Source organism: Orcinus orca, chromosome 13 (genome assembly GCF_937001465.1).
Source record: "Orcinus orca chromosome 13, mOrcOrc1.1, whole genome shotgun sequence".
In the NCBI taxonomy this organism is placed as follows: Eukaryota; Metazoa; Chordata; class Mammalia; order Artiodactyla; family Delphinidae; genus Orcinus; species Orcinus orca.
This window is the reverse complement of record NC_064571.1, coordinates 9,866,904-9,887,606: the sequence shown is the minus strand read 5'-3', so window position 1 is coordinate 9,887,606 and position 20,703 is coordinate 9,866,904. Positions and strand designations below refer to the sequence as shown.

The window sequence follows — 20,703 nt, the reverse complement described above, 5'->3', positions numbered from 1 at the left end:
GTGAGGACCTACTGGGTGCTCATTTCTGAGAGGAAGTGTGAGAAATGACCTGAAGCAGCTGATAATCTGGTTCAGGAGACAAAGTGGCAAGATGATAAACAACCCGTGACTTAAATAGATCAAGGCAGTGATAAGAACTATCCCTATCTATATGTTCATTTTTAAATACTTATGGATACAACAAATGCTTTTACAATTGCAAATGAATAAGACCTGACTTCTCATCAGTGTTCAAGAGAATTATTCCCTAAGGAGTGGACCTTTGAACAGGGTTCTGACTGATTATTAGGCTTTAGACAGTGGAGGGGGCATTCCAGGCTGGTGGAAAGGCTTGAGCAGAATGGCCCAGGCTGGGAAGTGCAGAGGCATGTCTTAAGTATGGCAGGCAAGCTAGTTTTTCTGAAATAGAGGTTCTTGTCAGGAGCAGCAGGAGATTAGGGCAGACTGAAGAGGGCAATAAATGCTAAACTGAGAGGTGAGCATTTATCCTGTAGGCAGTACAAAGGCTTTCAGGGGTGCGAATGGGTGCACACTGATGAGAATGGTTAATGTGGCTGAGGTACAAAAGAGGAAGGGACAGATGTTAGGCAAAGACCAGCTACAAAGTTGTTGCAGGTATCCAGGTATATAAAGTGACCTGGGCGGGGGTTAGAGAAGGGCACTGGAGGGAAAGAATGTGTGATAGAGCAAACTAAGCTGTTACTAATGTAAAATATTTGCTATTTCTGCTTGTGAACTTTGAATCTCTGGGAAGAATTTCCCATGATTTTCAGGCTCCTAGGCTGGCATCATGATCTTAGCTGTCCAGATGCCTCCTGTGCCTTCTACCTGCCTACTCCCCTCTGCCAACCTCTTGTACCCCTAGATCCTGCTTGTCTGCATGGCCCCACTTTGAGCTGGTTCCCTGAATTCTGGGCTCAGCTAACTCATCTGAACTTTAAATGTTTGAACGACTGTCCTTAGTGCAAGCTAATTCCTTTAGCCAAGACTCCTCTGGCCTATGACAGCTCTTGGTCTTGGCTTCTCCACATAGGTTGCAGAGACATGATATGAACTTGAGACCCAGTAAGCTTAGGAATAACCATTACAGAAAATAGAAAGTGATAGCAAAGACACACAGATGGCTTGAAGTAACAGACGAGATAGGAAAATTGGTTTAGCAATAGTTGGTATGTCTGTATATTTGATTTTTGAAAAACAGTTGAGGTATAATTTACATACCATAAAATTTAATTTTATTTGCACATTTCAGTGAATTTTAGTAATTTACCAAGTTGTTCAGCCATCACCATAATCCAGTTTTAGGACAGCCCCACCACCCCAGTGAGATTCCTTGAAATATTTGCAGTCACTCCCAGTTGCCACTCCCAGCCCCAGGCAACCACTGATCTACTTTGTCTCTGAAGATTTGCCTTTTCTGGCCATTTCATATAAAGGGAACCATACAATATGTGGTCCCTGGCATCTGGCTACTCTCACTTAGGATAATGTTTTTGAGGTTTTGATTTTTAAAATACCCATATTTTAATTGATGTTTAAAATTTTTTTATTTCAAAAATCCCAAATCTAGTAGCATAAAGATCTATTAAAATTGCTTTTTGCTCGCAAAAACTTTAATAAGAGTACTCTACTGCCTCATAAAAGTAACATTACAGAGAAACAAGTGCATGGAGCTTTTGTGTAGAGAAGGCCTTCACTCTCTCAATCCCCAAACTATAGCTGTAAACCAGGAGGAAAGAAGTCCAGCAGTTAGGTGTATAGACCAGGGCATGGCACTCTCTGAACCTCAGATTCCTTAGCTGTAAAATATGGCTGGCCTAGGTCCCTGGTGCCTCCACCTTCCTCAGCCTTCACTCTCTTCACCCACACAGCACCCCCTCTCCCATCAGTAACAGGATGGGGAGACAACACAAGTGGTTATAAAAACAACCCCCAGCAGGTAGGAAATCACCAGACTAGGTGGTCTCTTATCTTCCTTTCAGCTCTAGATTTATGAATCAACTTTCCTCACATTCATTAAGCTCCCAGGGTTTCCCTTTTGGGTGAAGCCTTAATGCATGCTGAGGGTTTTGGATTTGGAAAGGCTTTAGTTAGAGAACACACATTATTACTAGTGGAGTTCATATAAAGGGAACTATACAATATGTGTAGTTCTGGCTTCTGGCTAGTGGGCTTTCCCAGTTTCACTAAATTCAGAGAGTCACTCTAGTACAAATTCTCTGATGTGCAAAAAGGGCAGAACATCCACCAAAGCCTTTCCCACATGCTTTACATCCCCAGGGTTTCTAACCAGTGGGGTGAGCTTGCTGATGTTTATAAGGGGAAGAGGTTTGGCTGAAGGCTCTCCCACATTCACCATGTCCACAGGGTTTTTCTCAAGAACGAATTCTCTGATGCTTAATAAGGGATGTGCTGTGATTGAAGGCCTTCCCACATTTACTGCTTTCTCAGCGATTCTCTTTAGTATGTATTCCTGCTGCTTAGTAAGGCAAGAAGAGAAGTATTACTGACAGCTTTTACTGTACTTGAGGAGTTTCTCTCCAGTATGGTTATCTGGTTTGTTTGTGTTTTTTTTGGAATAATATGTGACTGAAGGCTGTGCTATTCTCATTACACAGATAAGGCTTCTCCCCAGTATAAATTGTCTGATGTTGAATAATGTGTGTCCACTAACTAAAGCCTTTCCAAATCCATTATGTTCACATAGTTTACTAGTTTGAATTCTCTGGTGTTTGATAAGGGAGGAGTTGTGACAAAAGCCCACTCCCTCTCTTGATATTAGCAGAGCTTCAGTTTAGTATGTCCTGTCTGATGTTTAACAAGGTCCTCCGACCAGAAGCCTTCCCACATACATTACACTCATATAATATATGTATATATATACACATATATGTATATTCTCTGAGGTTTAGTGGTGTGTGTACTCCAGCTGAAAGCCTTCCCACATTGTCTGAATTCATAGGGTTTTTTTCCCAGCATGACTTTTCTGATGTTTAATAAGGGATGCAGTGTGAGCAAAGGCTCTTCCACATTCGTTACATTTATAGGGTTTCTCTCCAGTGTGAAATCTATAATGTTGAGTGAGAGAGGAACTCTGGCTGAAGGCTCTCCCACATCTATTACATTTGTAGGGTTTCTCTCCTGTATGAAATCTGTAATGTACAATGAGAGAGGAACTCTGGCTGAAGGTTCTCCCACATTCTCTGCATTCATAGGGCTTTTCTCCAGTGTGAGTTCTCTGGTGTTTAATAAGGGATGAAGTATGACCAAAGGCCCTTCCACATTCATTACATTTGTAGGGTTTCTCTCCAGTATGAAATCTATAATGTAGAACAAGAGATGAACTCTGGCTAAAGGCTCTCCCACATTCGCTGCATTCATAGGGCTTTTCTCCAGTATGAGTTCTCTGATGTTTAATAAGGGATGAAATATGACCAAAGGCTCTTCCACATTCACTGCACTCATAGGGCTTTTCTCCAGTGTGACATCTCTGATGGCGCCTAAGTTCTGACTGGAAATGGAACAACTTCCCACATTCATTGCATTTACAAGATTTCTTCCCTGGATGGGTTCTCTGAGAGTTATTTCTCCCTGAAGTCTCTCTGAAATCTGTATCACATTTATAGTATCCTTCTCCCATGAGAACACTGTGTTGGTTAACAGGGACTGATCTTAAACCCAAACTTGTCCCAAATTCACTCCACTCGTGATCTCTCCTAAGGGTGGTAGTATATTTGTGAGTGAGTGACATTTCTTTCAGATGTCTCTCCTGCTTTTTTGGATGCATCTCTAACTGGTCATCACAACCACAAGTTGCTTTCAGTTTGGAGGACCAGAGTTCATCTCTAATGTCTTTTTCCACTGATGCTATCTGGAATAATTCTTCTTTGGAAATTCCCTGACTTAGCACTGATTCCTTGGCTTGATGCCTTCTCTCCCAGTCTGGGGAAAAAAAAAAAGACAGTCTGTTATTACCTGTTCTATGTGCCAAGAGGAAGTAAAGTCATAATAGATCTAAGATAATTAACCTTTAAAATAATATCTAGGGACTTCCCTGGTGGCACAGTGGTTAAGAATCCGCCTGCCAATGCAGCGGACACGGGTTAGATCCCTGGTCCGGGAAGATCCCACATGCCATGGAGCAAATAAGCCTGTGTGCCACAACTACTGAGCCTGTGTCCTAGAGCCCACGAGCCACAACTACTGAGCCCACGTGCTACAACACTGAAGCTCACATGCCTAGAGCCCATGCTCCACAACAAGAGAGGCTACCGCAATGAGAAGCCTGTACACCGCAACAAAGAGTAGCCCCTGCTCACCACAAGTAGAGAAAGCCCGCACACAGCAACAAAGACCCAATGCAGCCGAAAATAAAATTAAAAAAAAAAATTTTAATAAATAAAATAATATCTAAAAGAGGTGTACAGTTTCTTCCAAGAATGGTGTATGTATGAACAAAGTTTTGGAGGTGTCAAGAATAAGATACACAGGTGACTGGAGATTAGGAAAACCTGAGAGAAGAGTGTTTGGACTCCAGGACACAAGATAAGTCCAAAGATTGTAAAGATGAGAGGAGGGTTAGGAAGATGCCCTCCACAAAATCTTCCCTCAGTCCACACCACACATTATTATGTATTATATAATATACATATACCATGTACTATATTACTGTATGTAATTGTGGTGGGCAGAATAATTATCCCCCAAAGATTTCCATGCTCTAATCCCAGGAACATATGTTACTTTACATGGCAAAAGGGACTTTGCAGATGTGATTAAGGGCACAGACCTTGAGATGGAGAGATTATCCTGAATCATTCAGGTGGGCCCAATCTAATCACAAGAGTTCTCAAAATCAGAGAACATTTCCTGGCTAAGTCAGAGAGATGTGGTGTGAGAAGGACTCGATCCACCATTTCTGGCTTTGAAGGTGGAGGAAGGGCCCCAGGGGCCAAGGAATGTAGCAGTCTCTAGAAGCTAGGAACGCCCCTCAGCTTACAGCCAGTAAGACAACGAGGAGCTCAGTTTTACAACTACAAGGAATTGGTACTGCCAACAACCCAAAGGGACAGGAAACAGATTCTTCCCTAGACACTCCAGAAAGGAACTCAGCCCTGCTGATACCTTGGTTGTAACACTGTGAGACCCATGCTTGATTCTGACCTATGAACTGTGAAATAATAAACATGTTGCTTAAAGCCTCTAAGTTTGTGACAGTTTGTTTCAGCAACAACAGAAAGCTAATACAATAACAGTGACCCTTCTGAAGAGTAAAATGACTGGCAATGCCTAACCAGGGCTCCCAGAGGCCAGATTCTGAGCCAGTAGGTCTTGTGTGGCTCCTGGGGATATGAGTGTTTATCAAGCTCCCCGAGAGATTCTGAAACACAGCCATGTTTGCAGAACATTGTAAACAGACATATTGATGATGAGACTAGATCCAGACGTCAGACCCTTGCCCTCATTCTGGAAGGAAACAAGATCAAGAGAGTACTAAATACAGAGGAGATCAGCATCTTCCCTCTCTCTTCTCTCTTCTAGGTTCCCATGACAAGGCCCAGCCTGTGCTGTCGGGATTTGAGCCCTGCTTTCAGGAGCGTTAGCTCTGGCCTGAGGCTGATTCTGCCTCAGAGATGGACACTGACATAGACTGTCATCTCCAGTATGCTTGGGCTACACACGGGAGTCAGGAGAGCTTTGTGTCCATAATTCTACCCCAAGGGGTGGAGCCTACGGGGTACTCTCAAATCACCTAGGAATAAACAGTTTCAAAGAGGTTCCATCAACAGCTAGTAAGGAGTAGTCTTTGTTCCTGGAATCACCTCTGTTGCAGCTTAGCTTAACGAAGCTTGAAGTGTCCTCACTTTGATCTTCCTGACTTTATCCATCAGGATGTCCTTGCCAGTAACCCTTTAATTTCTGGGCTACTTAACTGTTCAGTCTGGTCCCTTGCTAACTCTCTTAGCCCTGCTGATACAGGATTGCTGGGCACTTACATCTGTTGTTCCTTAGATTCCATCTAATACTGACCGTGTGACATCTAGTGATGATGCACAGCCCCAAGAACCCTGAAGGGTGGGCAGAGATAGGTAACAAGGGAAATATAAACACTAGAGAAGAAAATGAACATCTCTTCTTTTCCCACCAGAAAAACACAAAATACTGGTGTTGAGGGTTCCTGGCAAGTGACCTCACCCTTTCAAAGAAAAGCCCCCTGACCAAGGGCTCAGGGGAACTTCCCACTCTCGGTTGGGCCTTATTATCTGCTTTGGTCCAACTCACTCACCTGCGGGGGCACCTGTTGAGATTTCTCTCTCCAAAATACAGGGCTCTTCCCCTTCCTCCAACCGGCAGATCACATACGGTTTGGACATTGGAAACCCTGGTGGAAAGGAAAAGGATCATGACTGTGTATGTCAGAGGTCAAGGCTTGTAGACAGCCTCCAAAGAATAAGCATTGTGAAGTATCAGGAGCAGAGTCATGAAACTTCTTATTCTGAGTTCATATGGAGTGGGACCTTTCCTAGGAACAAGGAGTAGAAATACTGTATCTCTGGGTGCCAAAGAGAATGTAAATGTCTAATTCCAGAATCCCAGGGCAAAAATCAGTCAACAGGCCCAGACACCCCTAGCTTTTAAACACCAAAGAAATAAAGATGGCATGATGGGCAGGCTTTGGGCTTTGGAGGAGCTGAGCTCACCCAGGGAGGCCAGGTTCTTGAAATTCTCTAGCATCACTTCCCGGTACACATCCTTCTGAGTAGGGTCCAGCTGCCCCCACTCCCACCGGGTGAGTTCCACAGCCACATCCTCAAATGTCATCAGGTCCTGAAACACAGAAGACACTCTTGCACCCTCGGGAGCACACTCATGACCCTGGGGAGGAGAGTAGACTGGTGTCTGAGTAGAACCTCAGGATGTACGGGAAGGGATTCCGAGAGTTCCTAGCGATCGCAATGCCCCTGTTCTGGGTTTTATCATCTCAAAAATATTTTAAGCTGCTCCAGGGATTGTGTCATCCTTACTACTTGGCATCCCACCCAGTGCCCACATATGTCAACATCAAGTGCTTAGAAATGTAATCGGGGTCTCAGGAGAATCAGGCCTACAGAGACACTCTGCTTATATGGGAGAGAGAAATACCATCCATTTCCTCAGTCTTCCAAAGGTTTCACTCTCAATTTAGTGACATTTAAATAGAATCAATTCGAAGTAAACTCATATACTCTGCATTCTGAAATGCAATGGTATCAGTAGTTTTCTAATTAAGTATTTCTGAAACTTGTGACCTAGGATTTCAATGACAACTGTTGCTAAGGCCAAATAAAATCATCTGGGGCTTAGAATAACTTATCCCCAAAACAGCCTGCCAGCACGCAGTTCACTGGAAGTATATCAAGTGGCCTTATAGTGAATCAGTTAAGACTTCTGCGAGTTTGATTCACATAAATCCTCTCCCCCAAAGCCTAATCATTTTTCAGTTCCTGAATGTGCAAAGTTGAGAGTGAGACCCTGGATCTCAGGTCCCCACAAGGTACAACCATTCTGTGGGTCCCAACCAGAACTATCCTGTCACTCTCTATAACAGCAACACTCTCATTTGACTTACATTGTACAATAGTCCATAAACTATGAACTATAAAGCAGATAAGTGAACGTAGTCTGTTACTTTCCCCCCAAAACGTTTAAAAGTCAAATCCCATTTAGATACTAAGGTTTCCACAGAATAAGCCAAAGTAACAATTTTATATTAAGTTAAAGGCAGTCCAGAATAATCAGATGTGGAAAACTCACTACTTTAGTAACCTCCTGTGATCGATTATTATATTATTTGTTCAAAATATTCATTGGCCCTCCCTACAAAATTGATCTTCCTACCCCACTGTCTCAGGTGTGGCCAAATACTCTGCTTTCACAGATGGAATGTGAAGGAAGTGACATGAGCTTCTTAATGAGCGAAAGCCTTCAGGGTCAGTGGAGGTTCTGCAATTGCTTCTTTTTCCTCTGCTTTGAGAACAGCAAACGATCCCAGAGTGAAGATGTGGGGCAAAACCACAGCTTGTGTGTAATGTGGACAAGAAATAAACCATTGCTGGTGTAAGTCTCTCAGGGTTTGCTGTTGTTATCATAGCATAACTAGCCTAAATTGACTCATTAAAAAAGCTGGTACTCCAATAGGGTTCTGCCACGACAAAAAGCCTAAAATACGTGACACTGTCTTCAGGGCCAGGCAGTGAGGAAACTTATTGGCAAGATGGCAGCCCATGTAATTTGGTGCTGAACTGTGGGGTAAAGCTGTTGCTGCCGTAACTTGAAAGACAAACAGTGCAAGCATGAGCTTGTGAAGTTACGAAAAGAGGAGGGAAACATAATATCAGTAGTATGAGTTGGTTGTCATTGGCACTGTCACTTGACAGTATTACAGGAAAACCAAAAAAAATGAGCTCAAGAGTTTGCTGATTTGCAAAATAAAAATGGAAGGCCAAAGAAAGTGTCCAGAAACTCCAGGACCTGCAGGGTTGGAGAGTTAACCAGTTCTCGTTTCCAGCTGGTCAAAGACAAAATAAATATGGCTTTTGCATGACAGAGGCTGATTAAAACTCAGCCTAATGGCAAGGACCAAATCATGGGTGTGATTGTCAAACCTTTTGTTTAAACCTCTTATTAATTTCAGATGGCTCCCAGTAAATCCTTTCAGTGGGCCCAATTTGTTCAGAGTGACTAAAGTATGGTTTTCCCAAGGAAACCCCAAAAGCTCCACAATTAAGTCTAAAGAGAGGGGCATATTTCAACAAGAACTGTGGGAAAAAGCTATTGACACAGGGAGCTAATGGAAGGAAGTACACAAAAAGCTGGTCGAGTTTTTGAGAGTTACACTGAATGTTCATGACTGGAAACAATCCTTGGGCCATCAACCTACTCAGGCAGAATGAAAAAGCTGCTTAGCCCTCAAAAGAGTTTATCCTCCAACATCATCTTCATATGTGACCAAGGGGGATACTGCAAAAGGAAGGAACTTCTGGAGGGCAGAGCCAGGAGCCAAGGAGAACACTGGACTGGGGAGCTGTACCCAGGGAGCAGAGCCACTGCATATAACCAAAAGACTTCCCCACTCCCAAGGCCAAGGTCCTCACCAAGTCTGCCCAGTGGAATTTTTTTTTTTAAGAGATCTTTATCGGAGTATAACTGCTTCACAATTCTGTGTTAGTTGCTGTTGCACAACAAAGTGAATCAGCCATATGCATACTCTGCCCGGTGGAATTTCCTAACTGTTCCAGACCAGGGACTGCTGGGCTCCTCCCACGGTTCCCCTTTCTGAACAGCGGTGTTTATTGTGGTTATCCAGCCCCATTGTTCCACTGTTTGTGGGATATCTGGATTCTTTTTTCAGAGATCTCCATATCCAGAGGAGAAATATCCAGACCTGATGTCCAAAACATCACACCATCCAGGACTTCAATCCTCATGCTCCGACTGGATGGGGCTTTGGGGTTATAGCTCCCCTGGGGAGAGATTCTGTGTGCAGGAGGGAGGGAAGTGAACATCTGTGAGCAAGAGAACAGACAGTGTAATTGTTCAGAATGTTTACTGCCCCTCCCTCTGGGCCCCTTACTATGGGAGGCTTATACTTCCCACCTCACGGACATTAGGCATGGCCACGTGACCTGCTCTGGCCAATGGGTTGTGAGCAGAAGCAGCACATGCCAGTTCTCAGCAGAAGCCTGGAGAGCCGGCTCCTGAGCCTCACACTGCACCTTCCCCCAGCCACGAGAACAACACACCCCAGAGGAGGGCTGATCCTTCATCCTGAATCCCACAGTGAAGAGGGTATGGATGGAGCAGAGTCACGGCCAGCCCCCTAATGACAGGTAACGTATAGAAGAAACACACTTCATTACCGTGAGCCAGTGAGAGCTGCTGTTGCTACCACAGCATAACTAGACGAAGCTCTCTGATATACCTCTGAATGGTGTACATCAAGGCCAAAGAGGTTTAAGCTCTTTATTACTCTACTAATTACTTGAGACAATTCCTTATTGGTGAGGGTTTCCCCTACTGACTAGAAAACTAATTATGAATGTCTATTATCAAGCCAGAATCCCACTTGGATGCTAGGAAACGATGCAGGCTGGCGTTCACGGCCCTCCACTTGGTTCTCCCTCCACATCCAGCCTCCTACAGCCAAACCTGAATCCACCTCTACAGTCAGTCACCATTAACCCCTGCATCCCCATCGCAACTGAAGCTGACAAGGACCAGGCAACTCCATGTGCCAGGAGACTCCAAGAGCGACATGAGGTGGCTGTGTTACTGAGTGGTTGAGTCTGGAGCCAGGCAACCCAGATCTGAAACTGGCTCCCCGCCCCCCCCATTAGCTAGATAACCAGGACCACGTTACTTTATCTCTCTGTGCCTTGGTTTCCTCAGGTTACCTCTCTGTGCCTCAGTTGCCATTCTTCAAAATGGGACTGTTTTAAAGATGAAATTAATTAGTATAAATAAATTGTGTAGAATAGTTCCTGATACCTATTTGGTTTTCAGCAAATAATAGCTTTTATTATTTTCATCATTATCATCCTCATTTTACAGTTGGCAAAACCAGGGCATTGAGAGCTTAGGTGATTCATCCAAGGTCACGCAGCCGGAAGCAGGGAAGTTAAGTGTGTTGCCACACTAATCCGGGAAGATAACATGTGCACGGGGGTCCAGCCTCAAATGACCTCCTCACCTGTCCGAACCCTCAGAACCTCCTTGTCCCCCCTTCTCCATGCACCTTCCCCAACCTCTCCAGCACAGGCTGGTTCTCCTTTTCCCAAACTGATGGAAAGGCCTGTCTATGCCATTCCATCTGCCATCAAACCACGCACATCCTTACTGTGATTGGGGCTGCATCCCGGGTGCGAGAGTCCCCTCCCCTCCGTGGCTGTGACATCTCCTTCAGGGCCAGGGTGCTCTCGCATTACTTGGTACTCACCACAGTGCCCGTTACAGAAATAAACCAAAGGATCTGAGTGAGTGCTCACTGAGCAGAGAGGAGAGGGCCCTGGACAAGGGGCAAGGAGGCCAGCAAAAGCCTTGATGGGCTCGGCCTCCTGCAGAGCAGGAATTGGGGTCAGTTCCCTTTGGCAAACCAGGAAGCTCCAGAGAAAAGGAGGCAAAACTAGCCATAGTTCAGGCAATGGAGGAAACATCAAAAGAACCCCAACTCACCTGGGGCCTGGCTTTCAGGAATAAGCTGGCTGTTCCCTTTTCTCCTGGGCATCTCTCTGGAGGAAAAGCAGGGTCCTGGGAAGGGAGAACTAGGAAGGTAAAAGGAGACATAAGGAAGGCTAACCCTCATGAGATTTACAGCTCCCAGACTCCCCAAGTCAGTGTGTCACTTCCACGGTTCTGGGGACAAGGCTGGGCCAAAGGGAGCTGACGGACGGGCTAGAGGCTGCCCTTGGACACAGCTGCGTGAGGTCCCCACCTGTCCATAGGCCACAGCAAGCTGTAGGTAGCTGAAGTGTGACCACAGTCTGGCCACTCTATCGGAGAGTTATTTACTGGGCCTCCAATAATGCAGGTCATTTACTAGGCCTTTTGAAAATATAAATGTGAATAAGAACTTCAAAGAATTTTAATGTAACCTGAGGATATAAGACAGGTTAACAATACAAAATAAGGCCTAGGACGAGGCCACATAGGGATATAGGACTTTGGGGAAGAAGTTACACCTCTCCCCTTATCCCTGGGAAGCAACGCAGAGGCCAGCTCTTCCTGAGAAGCTGTCCTCTATGTTCTTAAGCACCATTAGGTCTCTAGAGTGTATTTTGAGAGCCCCTCTATTATAGGCCTTTGTATCATACTCTTTTTAAAGTCTTCAAACAAAAAACTAACCCCAACCATGCCAGAGAAGTGGCTACGGCCACCACCAACAAAAGTAGGGAGGTAGGCAGGCAGCGTGGTATAGCACAGGTCAGCACTTTTCAAACTTTAATGTGCATATGCATTCCTGAGGATCTCGCTAAACAGACTGGGTCAGGGGATGTGGGGTAGGGCGTGAGAGTCTGCATTTCTAGAGAGCTTGCAGGGGAAGCCTGTGCTGCTGGTCTACAGACCACAAGGCATATAGGAAAAAAGAGAGGGTGAGAGTCCCAGAGATTTAGCCCAGTTCTGTCATTGGCCAGTTTTATGACCCTGAGCATGTGCACTGAAGAACTAAAATGCCCACCCGGGACTTCCCTGGTGGCGCAGTGGTTAAGAACCCACCTGGCAATGCAGGGGACATGGGTTTGAGCCCTGGTCTGGGAAGATCCCACATGCCGCAGAGCAACTAAGCCTGTGTGCCACAACTACTGAGCCTGCGAGCCACAACTACTGAGACCATGCACCTAGAGCTCGTGCTCCGCAACAAAAGAAGCCACCGCAATGAGAAGCCCGTGCACCACAACAAAGAGTAGCCCCTGCTCGCCGCAACTAGAGAAAGCCCGCGTGCAGCAACGAAGACCCAAGGCAGCAAAAATAAAATGCCCACTTGGTGAAGGGCGGGAGATTCTAAACTAAGAAAGGAATGGCTTAAAATCTCCTGGGCCACCTGGATTGCACTCTCCCCAACACTGGGGCAGACGGTGGTCACAGGAGGTGCCCACCTTGTACACTGCTGACCTTGTACCCAGCTGCTCCGGAAGAACATTATTACTTAATGAAGTAATAAGGGAAGTGGGTGGCAAGGCTCCAAATAGCCCCACTGTCCTCTGATCCCTGGCCAAGGGCCACTCCCTCACAGGTCTATTGCCGTCTCCCTGCCACAGCAGGAAGAGATCCCCTCCTGCTCTCCCCTCTGTCCTCTGGCCTTTGGGATAAGTCTCCCATGGCCATGCCCTCCATGGTCTCTGGATGCTGGGACTTCACGCTCATTAGCCTGGAAGGCACCGCCACAGGGAAGGCGGTTGCAGGCTCTGCCTCTCCAGTGGGATTCCCCGGCCCTTTCCTAGGGCCCTCCTCCTCGACCCAGCACTAACCCCCCAGGAGGGGTCTGGCCCGCGGCACCCTCGAGAGCCAAACCTGATGCTGTGGAGTCCATAGCTGGTGCTAAGGGACGATGTCCTTTCACTAGGTCCAAATCTCTGTCCTCCGGCCGGGTCCCTGCGGTCCTCCTGGGGTTCAGGGAGCGGGGAGCAAGCTGGGTGACACCAGGCATTCCCACTCCGGCAGCGACGCCCAGCCAACCCGCAGCGCCCAGAGCAGGGCCGTCAAACCCGGGTCCACTTCCCAGCGGCGCGCAGCATGACTGCGGGGGCGATGCTCTTCTCCCGCTCCCACTCCCAGACCCCTCACGCGCCCGGCCTCCGCCCACGGGCTCCGCTCCGCCGCTCTCCTCCTAGGGACCAGGCTCTGGAACCCAGCTCTCACGCAGAGCACCCGGAAAAACGGCCCCAGCCACACCTGCGACCTCGGTGCCCGCTCCTCCACTGCCCGGAGGCAGCAGGGATTCTGGGGAGAGCCTCACAGGGAAACGACCGGCCCCGCAACTCTGCGCCCAGCTCCAGGCCTCCTCAGCCCCTCGCAGGTGGGCAGACGAAGGGACACTCCCCACTGTGTCACGGGCTCGGGGCACGGTGCCCAGGTCAGGCCTGCGCGCCAGGAGTAGCTAAACCCACAAAGATCCAAGGGACGCCCGGGTTCCAGCCCCAGCCCCGCCTCCCGGGACCCGTCCTGAGCCTGCGCAGACCGGCCGCCACGCGAGGAGGCGCGGCTGCAGGGCGGGACCCAGCAGCGCCTGCGCCCTGGCAACTGGGGAATCTTGGGTGCTGTGCTCCCGCAGCTGCGGATGGGGAAAGTGGGCATCAGCTACGTGGATGGAGGTGTCACCCTGCTCCCAGCCACGGGCAGGGAACCGGAAGCAACCCCCATATTGGGAGTGCCTTTAGTACCTGGGCCGGAGAGCCTGGCTTGGGGCTGCTGAACAGAAGTCACTGGAGATTTGTTAAAAAGCCTGGGCCCTACCCTTAATCTGCCAAATACGAATTTCTAGGAGGCTCTCCAGACATGTGTATTTCTTATAAAGTGCCCAGGAGATCTGATGGCCCATGGTGAGGCAGGAGATAGATGGGTCCCAGGCTGGAAGGGGCCAAAATAGCAGGAAGGAGGAGAAGCTAAGCGCTAGACCGCTTATTTCTCATCTGGAGGTCGAGGAGGCCTTCCTGACTACACATACGCAGAAAGGCTCCTTGAAGGTCAAAAAGGGAGGGGCCGCCACCACATAGTAGGTGATGTCAATCTACCCATAGGCCTCTTCGCTAGAATCCATCTTGGCTAAGAGGTGCATGCGCACATATGAGAGGACCCTGAGATATACCAAATACGAACTCAGAACCAGGCAAAGCAAGATGATCGGCCAAAGGAAACGTGGAAGAAATGCCCCATAAAAGTGATTCAAACTACCACAGTGGCAGGACCCTCTCTGAGCCCACCTGTGTGCCTATCCACACGTACCCTTTTTCCTCCTAATAAATACTTTGTTTCACTACTTTCTGACTCTATGTGGAAATTCATTTCTACACAGCTGATGGGCCAGGGCCTTGTCACTGGCCACTGGTCCCTGGTGGTCTGAGGCTAGGATTCAGCACTCTCACTGCCACGGCCTGACTTCAATCTCTGGCTACAAACCGAAATCCTGCTTCAAGCCGCTGCAGGCCGAGGCCACCTGAGATCAATTGCAGGCTACTAACTGCATTCTACAGGCTGTTAACGTGCCTGTCTTTCTCCCACTGCCCCCCGGTTTTGGATTCAGTGAAGGGTGAACTCAAAGAAGGGAGGGCTTTGGACTCCCTCCTCTTCTGGAAACGCGTATCATATAGGACCTAAAAGAAATGGAGAAACAGTCTGGATATTAAAACAGTGGTTCTCTGGGGGCACTCCTCAATCAGAGAGGGGATTTGTGAGGACTGAGAGGTTGATTTATAGACCCTAATTAGGGGTTCAAGGAAGAATAACCTATTAAATCAGGGCAAAAAGTCCACTCTCCTTTTTTTTAAATAAATTTATTTTTGGCTGCGTTGGGTCTTCGTTGCTGTGCGCGTGGGCTTTCTCTAGTTGCGGCGAGGGGGGCTACTCTTTGTTGTGGTGCATGGGCTTCTCATCGCAGTGGCTTCTCTTTGTTGCAGAGCACGGGCCCTAGAGTGCGCGGGCTTCAGTAGTTGTGGCACGTGGGCTCTAGTGGGCTCAGTGGTTGTGGCTCACGGGCTCTAGAGCACAGGCTCAGTAGTTTTGGCACATGGGCTTAGTTGCTCCGCGGTATGTGGGATCTTCCCGGACCAGGGCTAGAACCCATGTCCCCTGCATTGGCAGGCGGATTCTTAAGCACTGCACCACCAGGGAAGTCCCCATTCTCCTTGCTTGTTCTTTCAATCTGTTTCACTTTTCTGCCAGCACTTCTGGTGGCACAGATGGCCAGGGTGGTACAGCAACTGCCCGGCAAGTAAGCCCTCTTTCTCCCAAGCCGAGGAGGTGTGGAAAGGGGGTGCTGCCTGGGAACCATGGCTGGCACAGGAGTTTCTGTTCTCTTCTGTGCTCTGGAACCAAAAAGGGGAGGGTATGGACACATGAGAAAAGAGCGTCATCTCATTGGTGGCTGACATAACTAGAAATGGAACTGCTTCGGATGAACTTGAGGGGCTCTGCCTGCCCCTGATACCTTTTCCTTTAGGCATCGGCCTGCTACAGTGCCTGACATTTCCCACTCTTAAATTCCGTCCTTTGGGACAGACCTTGAGCTCGAGGCCCTTGTTACAATGCTCATTTGTTACCCTGGAGAGTTAATCAATAGCTTACCAGTGATGTCTCTTCCCCGACTCCGAGTGCTCTGGTGCGCCATTTGATGCCAAGTGCAGTCAGGGGAGCCCTGGTCCCCAGCAGCCTGATAGGTTTCCCCATTACCCCTGACTTTCCCTTTTGCTGCTCCTTTGTACTCAAACCCTTCTCCCATCCCAACCCTTTGTGATCACTGCTCTATTCTGTGCTGTACTTTTCCAGAATACCTTATAAACAAGATTATACAGTATGTAACCTTCTGAGAGTGGCTTCTTTCACTCAGAATAAAGTCCTTGAGATCCAGCCATGTTGTCATGTGTATCAGTAGTTCATTCCTTTTTGTTCTGATCCAGCTCTCCTTTTTGGAAGGTTGTCAGAAGGTGCTGTACAACACATCCACTTACATCCTATTTACCAGAACACATGACCACACCTAGCTACCAGGAAATGTAGTCTTTATTCTTGTGCCTGGCTAAAATTCTACTACCACAGAAAAATAATGGGAAATATCAGATTTTAAGAACAATAATATTTTATCCAGAGGAAAATCAGATAGCAAGAGCATCTCTCTAACTCACATTAGCCTGAAGGAGATGGCTTACTCTAGTTTAAAGAGCTAAAGGAATTTTAAGAACTAATTAAAAGAAACAAAAATGTGAAAGACTGGCTGGTGCTTTTGAAAGGCAGAACTGAAGCACAGAGATTTCTGCAGGTCCAACGTGTGCTCTAGCAGACAGAGCCTCCTTAACTAATGTGGGATGTTAGAGCACCGCCATGTGACTTACCTGGGTAAGGAGTCCCACGGTAAAAACAGGAACCTGTTCACAATTAGGGCTCAGGCATATACAGTCATTTAGGGTGGACTAAAAATCCAATGGTATCTATTTTGAAAAAAATATATTAAACAAACAAAGGTATAGAAGTAGATTACCGGGCTTCCCTCGTGGCGCAGTGGTTGAGAGTCCGCCTGCCGATGCAGGGGACATGGGTTCGTGCCCCGGTCCGGGAAGATCCCACATGCCGCGGAGCAGCTGGGCCCGTGAGCCATGGTCGCTGAGCCTGCGCGTCCGGAGCCTGTGCTCCGCAACGGGAGAGGCCACAACAGTGAGAGGCCCGTGTACCACAAAAAAAAAAAAAAAAAAAGAAGTAGATTACCAATCTGACCTGGAATCAGACCTAGGCATCAGAAGAAACAATGCTTTTCAGGTATAGCCTAAAATTGTGCCTGAAGATTTCTCTTCCACCTCACCTACCCAGCTTCTGATGATACACATGCACCCCAGGAAAAGAGAGGTGGTAGTAGAAAATAAAGAATATTACTGCTAACTAGCCAAATCCCTTTGCTAGGGGACAAACCATCCTCTACCCCATAGACTGAGTGGTTAAACTGAAAACACTTATCACTAAGGGTCCATGCTCTTCTGCTAAGATAACGCCTCTTAAAAGGCCACATGCTATAAAAGAATGATGTTTTCTTTTGACAGAGAGTTTGGAGAGATGTAGATCTGGATACAGAGTACCAGGTAGTAGCAGCAAAGAGAAGAGACGCTCAGAGAAATAAGGTCAAATGGTGTCCAAGAAGAGGGGTCTTAGAATTGCAAGAGGGGGCCTGGGAGGAGCTGTTAGAAGCAAACTGCAGCAGTTCAGGAGACAGCAACACAGCTGAGCAAAACAACGAGACACAGCAAAACTGTCTGCTGAAAATAGGGACACTGCAAGGCCACATTCCACCCCCGCCCCACCTGTCTCATAGAGAAACACCCATGAAAGGGGAAGGCTAAAATCCTATGTTGCAGATTTTTTTAAAACGACCATCGTTTCTTTGACATGCCTCCCTTTGAGAGGTGGGCTGTAACGCCCTACCCTTGAATCTGGGCACGCTTGTGACTGCTTCAGCCAACAGTGTAAAGCAGAAGTGAACTGATTTTCGAGGCTAGGTCATAAAAGGCCATGCAGCTTCTGTCTTGTTCACTGGGACTTTCTCTCTTGGAGCCCTGAGTTGCCATGTAAGAAGTCTGACCACCCTGAGACCACCACGCTGTGAGGAGGTCCAAGTACAAAGAGAGGCTACGTGTAGGGACTTTGGTCCACAGTCCTGGTGAGCCCAGCCATGGATGCCAGTCCATGTACCAGACACACAAGTGATGAAGACACTTGAGTCCTCTTCACACTGGAGTCAGTGTGAAGCAGTGACAGACCACCCTTGCTGTGCCCTGTCCAAGTCCCTGACCCACAGAAGTTATTGGCATAATAAACGTTGTTTTAAGCCACTGAGTTTGAAGTGATTTGTTACACAGCAGCAGATAGCCATAACATCTTGCAGTTTGGCAGAGCCCCCAGCTGGCAGGCCTTGTTTTATTCTAAACAACGTTGTTTCTCGGCTGTTCAGCATCCGTATGCCCTTCCTAACTCTTCTAAGAAAACTGGCTAAAGTTATCTTAATCTTTCCAGCAACATGGCAGATTGGGTTCCCTGAACAACCCTAACTGAAAAAAACAAACTAAAAATGCTGAAAACTTATAAATCATCTCTCTAAACACACAGGCATGAAAGTAAGGAATTTGCAAAGTTAAAAAAAAAGAAAGAACGAAAACAAAAAGATACACTCACCCCAATGTGCACAGCAGCATTATTTACAATAGCCAAGATATGGAAGCAACCTGTGTCCAGCAACAGATGAATAAGATGTGGTATAAAATATTCCAGCAAAGAATGGGGGTAGGTTGGACTTGGTCTCCTTCAACGGGTATCTGCTGCCAAGGAGGACAGTGGACTTGTGTGTGTACACACACACACACACACACACACACACAATGGAATACTACTCAGCCATAAAAAAGAATGAGACTTTGCCACCTGCAACAACATGGATGGACTTGGAGGGTATTATGCTTAGTGAAATAAGTCAGATAGAGGAAGACAAACACCTTACGATATCACTTATATGCAGAATCTAAAAATACAACAAACTAGTGAATATAGCAGAAAAGGAACAGACTCACAGATATAGAGGACAAACTAGTGGTTACCCGTGGGGAGAGGGGATGGGAGAGGGGTAACATAGGGATCGGGGATTAAGAGGTACAAACTACTATGTAAAAAATAAATAAGCAACAAGGATATATTGTACAGCACAGGGAATAGAGCCAATATTTTATAGTAACTATAAATGGAATATAATCTTTTAAAATTGTGAATCACTGTGTTGTACAACTGAGACTAATATAATATTGTAAATCAACTATACCTCAATTTAAAAAAATAAGGAAGTGTGAGCTAGAGCCCTGAGAGGTGAGTGAGCAGTAAACCCAACTCTTACCCTGCTAAACCCTGGAGAACTTAAGCTCCCACTCTGACAGCAACCTGGGGAGTTAAGGTAGCGATGAAACCCTAAGGCCTGCCCAAGGGTAGGGAACTCTAAGAAACTCACCCAGGACCCTCAGATTTCCACTCTCAGCATAAGGCTAAACGAATAACAAAAACCACTTGGGCTTCCCTGGTGGCGCAGTGGTTGAGAGTCCGCCTGCCGATTCAGGGGACACGGGTTCGTGCCCCGGTCCGGGAAGGTCCCACATGCCGTGGAGCAGCTGGGCCCGTGAGCCATGGCCGCTGGGCCTGCGCGTCCGGAGCCTGTGCTCCACAACGCGAGAGGCCACAACAGTGAAAGGCCCACGTACCGCAAAAAACAACAAAAAAAAAACATCCACAGAAGGGAACAGCAAGAAAATATGTCTTGGACATTGTAACTTTTCCAAGTCCTAATCCTCTTGGAAGGTACAAACCCCTTACTATAGCACAAAATCGTCCTCCATCTGACTCTAAGTCATGGTTATCAGCCCCTAAACCTTATCCATCAGCCACTCATCTTGCTACTAATTCTTTGCACTTTTACCCTCTAGCCTATACCTTTGCAGATGCTATTCTCTCTGCATTTTTTCTAATTACTCTTCTTCAAGTATACCAGTTATAGGAAGCTTTTTCCAACTTTCTCGGCCATAGTTAATTGCTTCCTCAGTTGTACTCCCAATAGTGTCTCCCAATAGTGACATAATTGTAGAACACACTGCTTTGTGTTGTAACAATTTCACATTCTGATTTGTCCACTGGAACACGAGTTCCTTTGGGGCAGTAACTGTGTCTTATTTGTATTTGTAACAATGCCTTGCCTACGGCAGGCAATTTAGGTTTTTTGAGTGCAAGTGTAGACTTGTTCCTGACTGTAGAACTTCATCACATTCTTTGTATCTCAAGTCTTCCCTGAAGCTATAGAGCAGTGATTCTTAGCTTCAGCTGCACATTAGGATCACCTGCAGATCTTTTCAAACTCTCACTCCTCATAGTGGGCCCCAAAAATCAATGTATCAAAGCTCTTCAGTGATTCCGGCGTGCAGTCAAGGTTGAGAAGCCCTGCGAGACTCCAACGAGGGTCCTTCCAGTAGCACCAAGGAAGACAGGCTGGTGTGCACTCAAAATGTCGGGAGTCGGGCTACCTGACTTACTCCTGGGCTCTTCTCTTTTCTGCACAAAAATGTGCACATACCCAGCCCCATCCTCAGAACCAAACTCTGCGTCACTCCTGCCCAAATTTTACAACCAAATTCCTTAAAGTGAACAAGTTGAAGCGGAAACAAGCCCCTTCCGAGGGCCAGAAGACTCGAAGTCATTCTCAGTAGGGACCGGCCCCCAAAGCTAAAAGAGGCACATTTCCTTAGGACGGCCCTCCCATCGGAGGACTGGAGGGACGTGACATCACACATAGGCAGCACTTCGAGGCTGGCCACGAGCCTCCCTAGCGTCCACGACTGTTCCCTCTCCGTGCTCAGGTTGCCGCACTGCTGCGTCGGATCCGGTTCGGCACCGCCCACCCCTTCATTAGAAGGGTACGCTTGCGCAGATCTTTAGACATCA

At 47.1% G+C, this 20,703-nt stretch overlaps 2 protein-coding genes and 1 long non-coding RNA gene across 5 annotated transcripts in view; 1 reads left to right on the top strand and 2 right to left on the bottom strand.

Annotated features, from left to right (window-relative positions):
- ZNF2 (zinc finger protein 2) overlaps window positions 1-20,703 on the top strand; it is a 44,709-nt gene that overhangs the window by 8,951 nt on the left and 15,055 nt on the right. The window contains exon 1 of one of the 2 annotated variants that reach the window (XM_049696449.1): window positions 14,904-15,201. The exons of the other annotated variant lie outside the window; for it this stretch is intronic. The gene's annotated coding sequence lies outside the window, so the exon portion shown is untranslated. Of the gene's footprint in view, window positions 1-14,903; window positions 15,202-20,703 lie in introns of those variants that run through there. 2 annotated transcript variants of the gene reach the window in all.
- Window positions 2,873-13,704, bottom strand: ZNF514 (zinc finger protein 514). Of its 2 annotated transcripts, none has more exons than XM_049696445.1 (5): window positions 13,048-13,698; window positions 11,212-11,300; window positions 6,702-6,828; window positions 6,287-6,382; window positions 2,873-3,942 (listed from the first exon to the last, which is right to left on the bottom strand). In XM_049696445.1, the coding sequence occupies exons 1-5, from the start codon at window positions 13,181-13,183 to the stop codon at window positions 2,957-2,959; spliced, it is 1,434 nt and encodes a 477-aa protein (XP_049552402.1). In that variant the 5' UTR covers window positions 13,184-13,698; the 3' UTR covers window positions 2,873-2,956. The 2 variants fall into 2 exon arrangements, with proteins under 2 accessions (XP_049552402.1, XP_033257818.1); XM_033401927.2 differs by having other exon boundaries at window positions 3,800-5,466; window positions 13,048-13,704.
- LOC117195831 (uncharacterized) lies at window positions 15,193-20,580 on the bottom strand. Its single transcript, XR_004475684.2, has 3 exons — window positions 19,702-20,580; window positions 16,581-16,676; window positions 15,193-15,557 (listed from the first exon to the last, which is right to left on the bottom strand). It is a non-coding gene; the product is annotated as an uncharacterized LOC117195831 (long non-coding RNA).

Excerpts from the sequence above, each read along its gene's own strand:
- ZNF514 (XM_049696445.1), bottom strand. The coding sequence starts at position 13,183 with ATGCCTGGTGTCACCCAGCTTGCTCCCCGCTCCCTGAACCCCAGGAGG. Across the intron at positions 11,301-13,047 it reads TATGGACTCCACAGCATCAG|TTCTCCCTTCCCAGGACCCT; the intron begins GTTTGGCTCTCG and ends TTACCTTCCTAG. Across the intron at positions 6,383-6,701 it reads CAAGAACCTGGCCTCCCTGG|GGTTTCCAATGTCCAAACCG; the intron begins GTGAGCTCAGCT and ends CCTTTCCACCAG.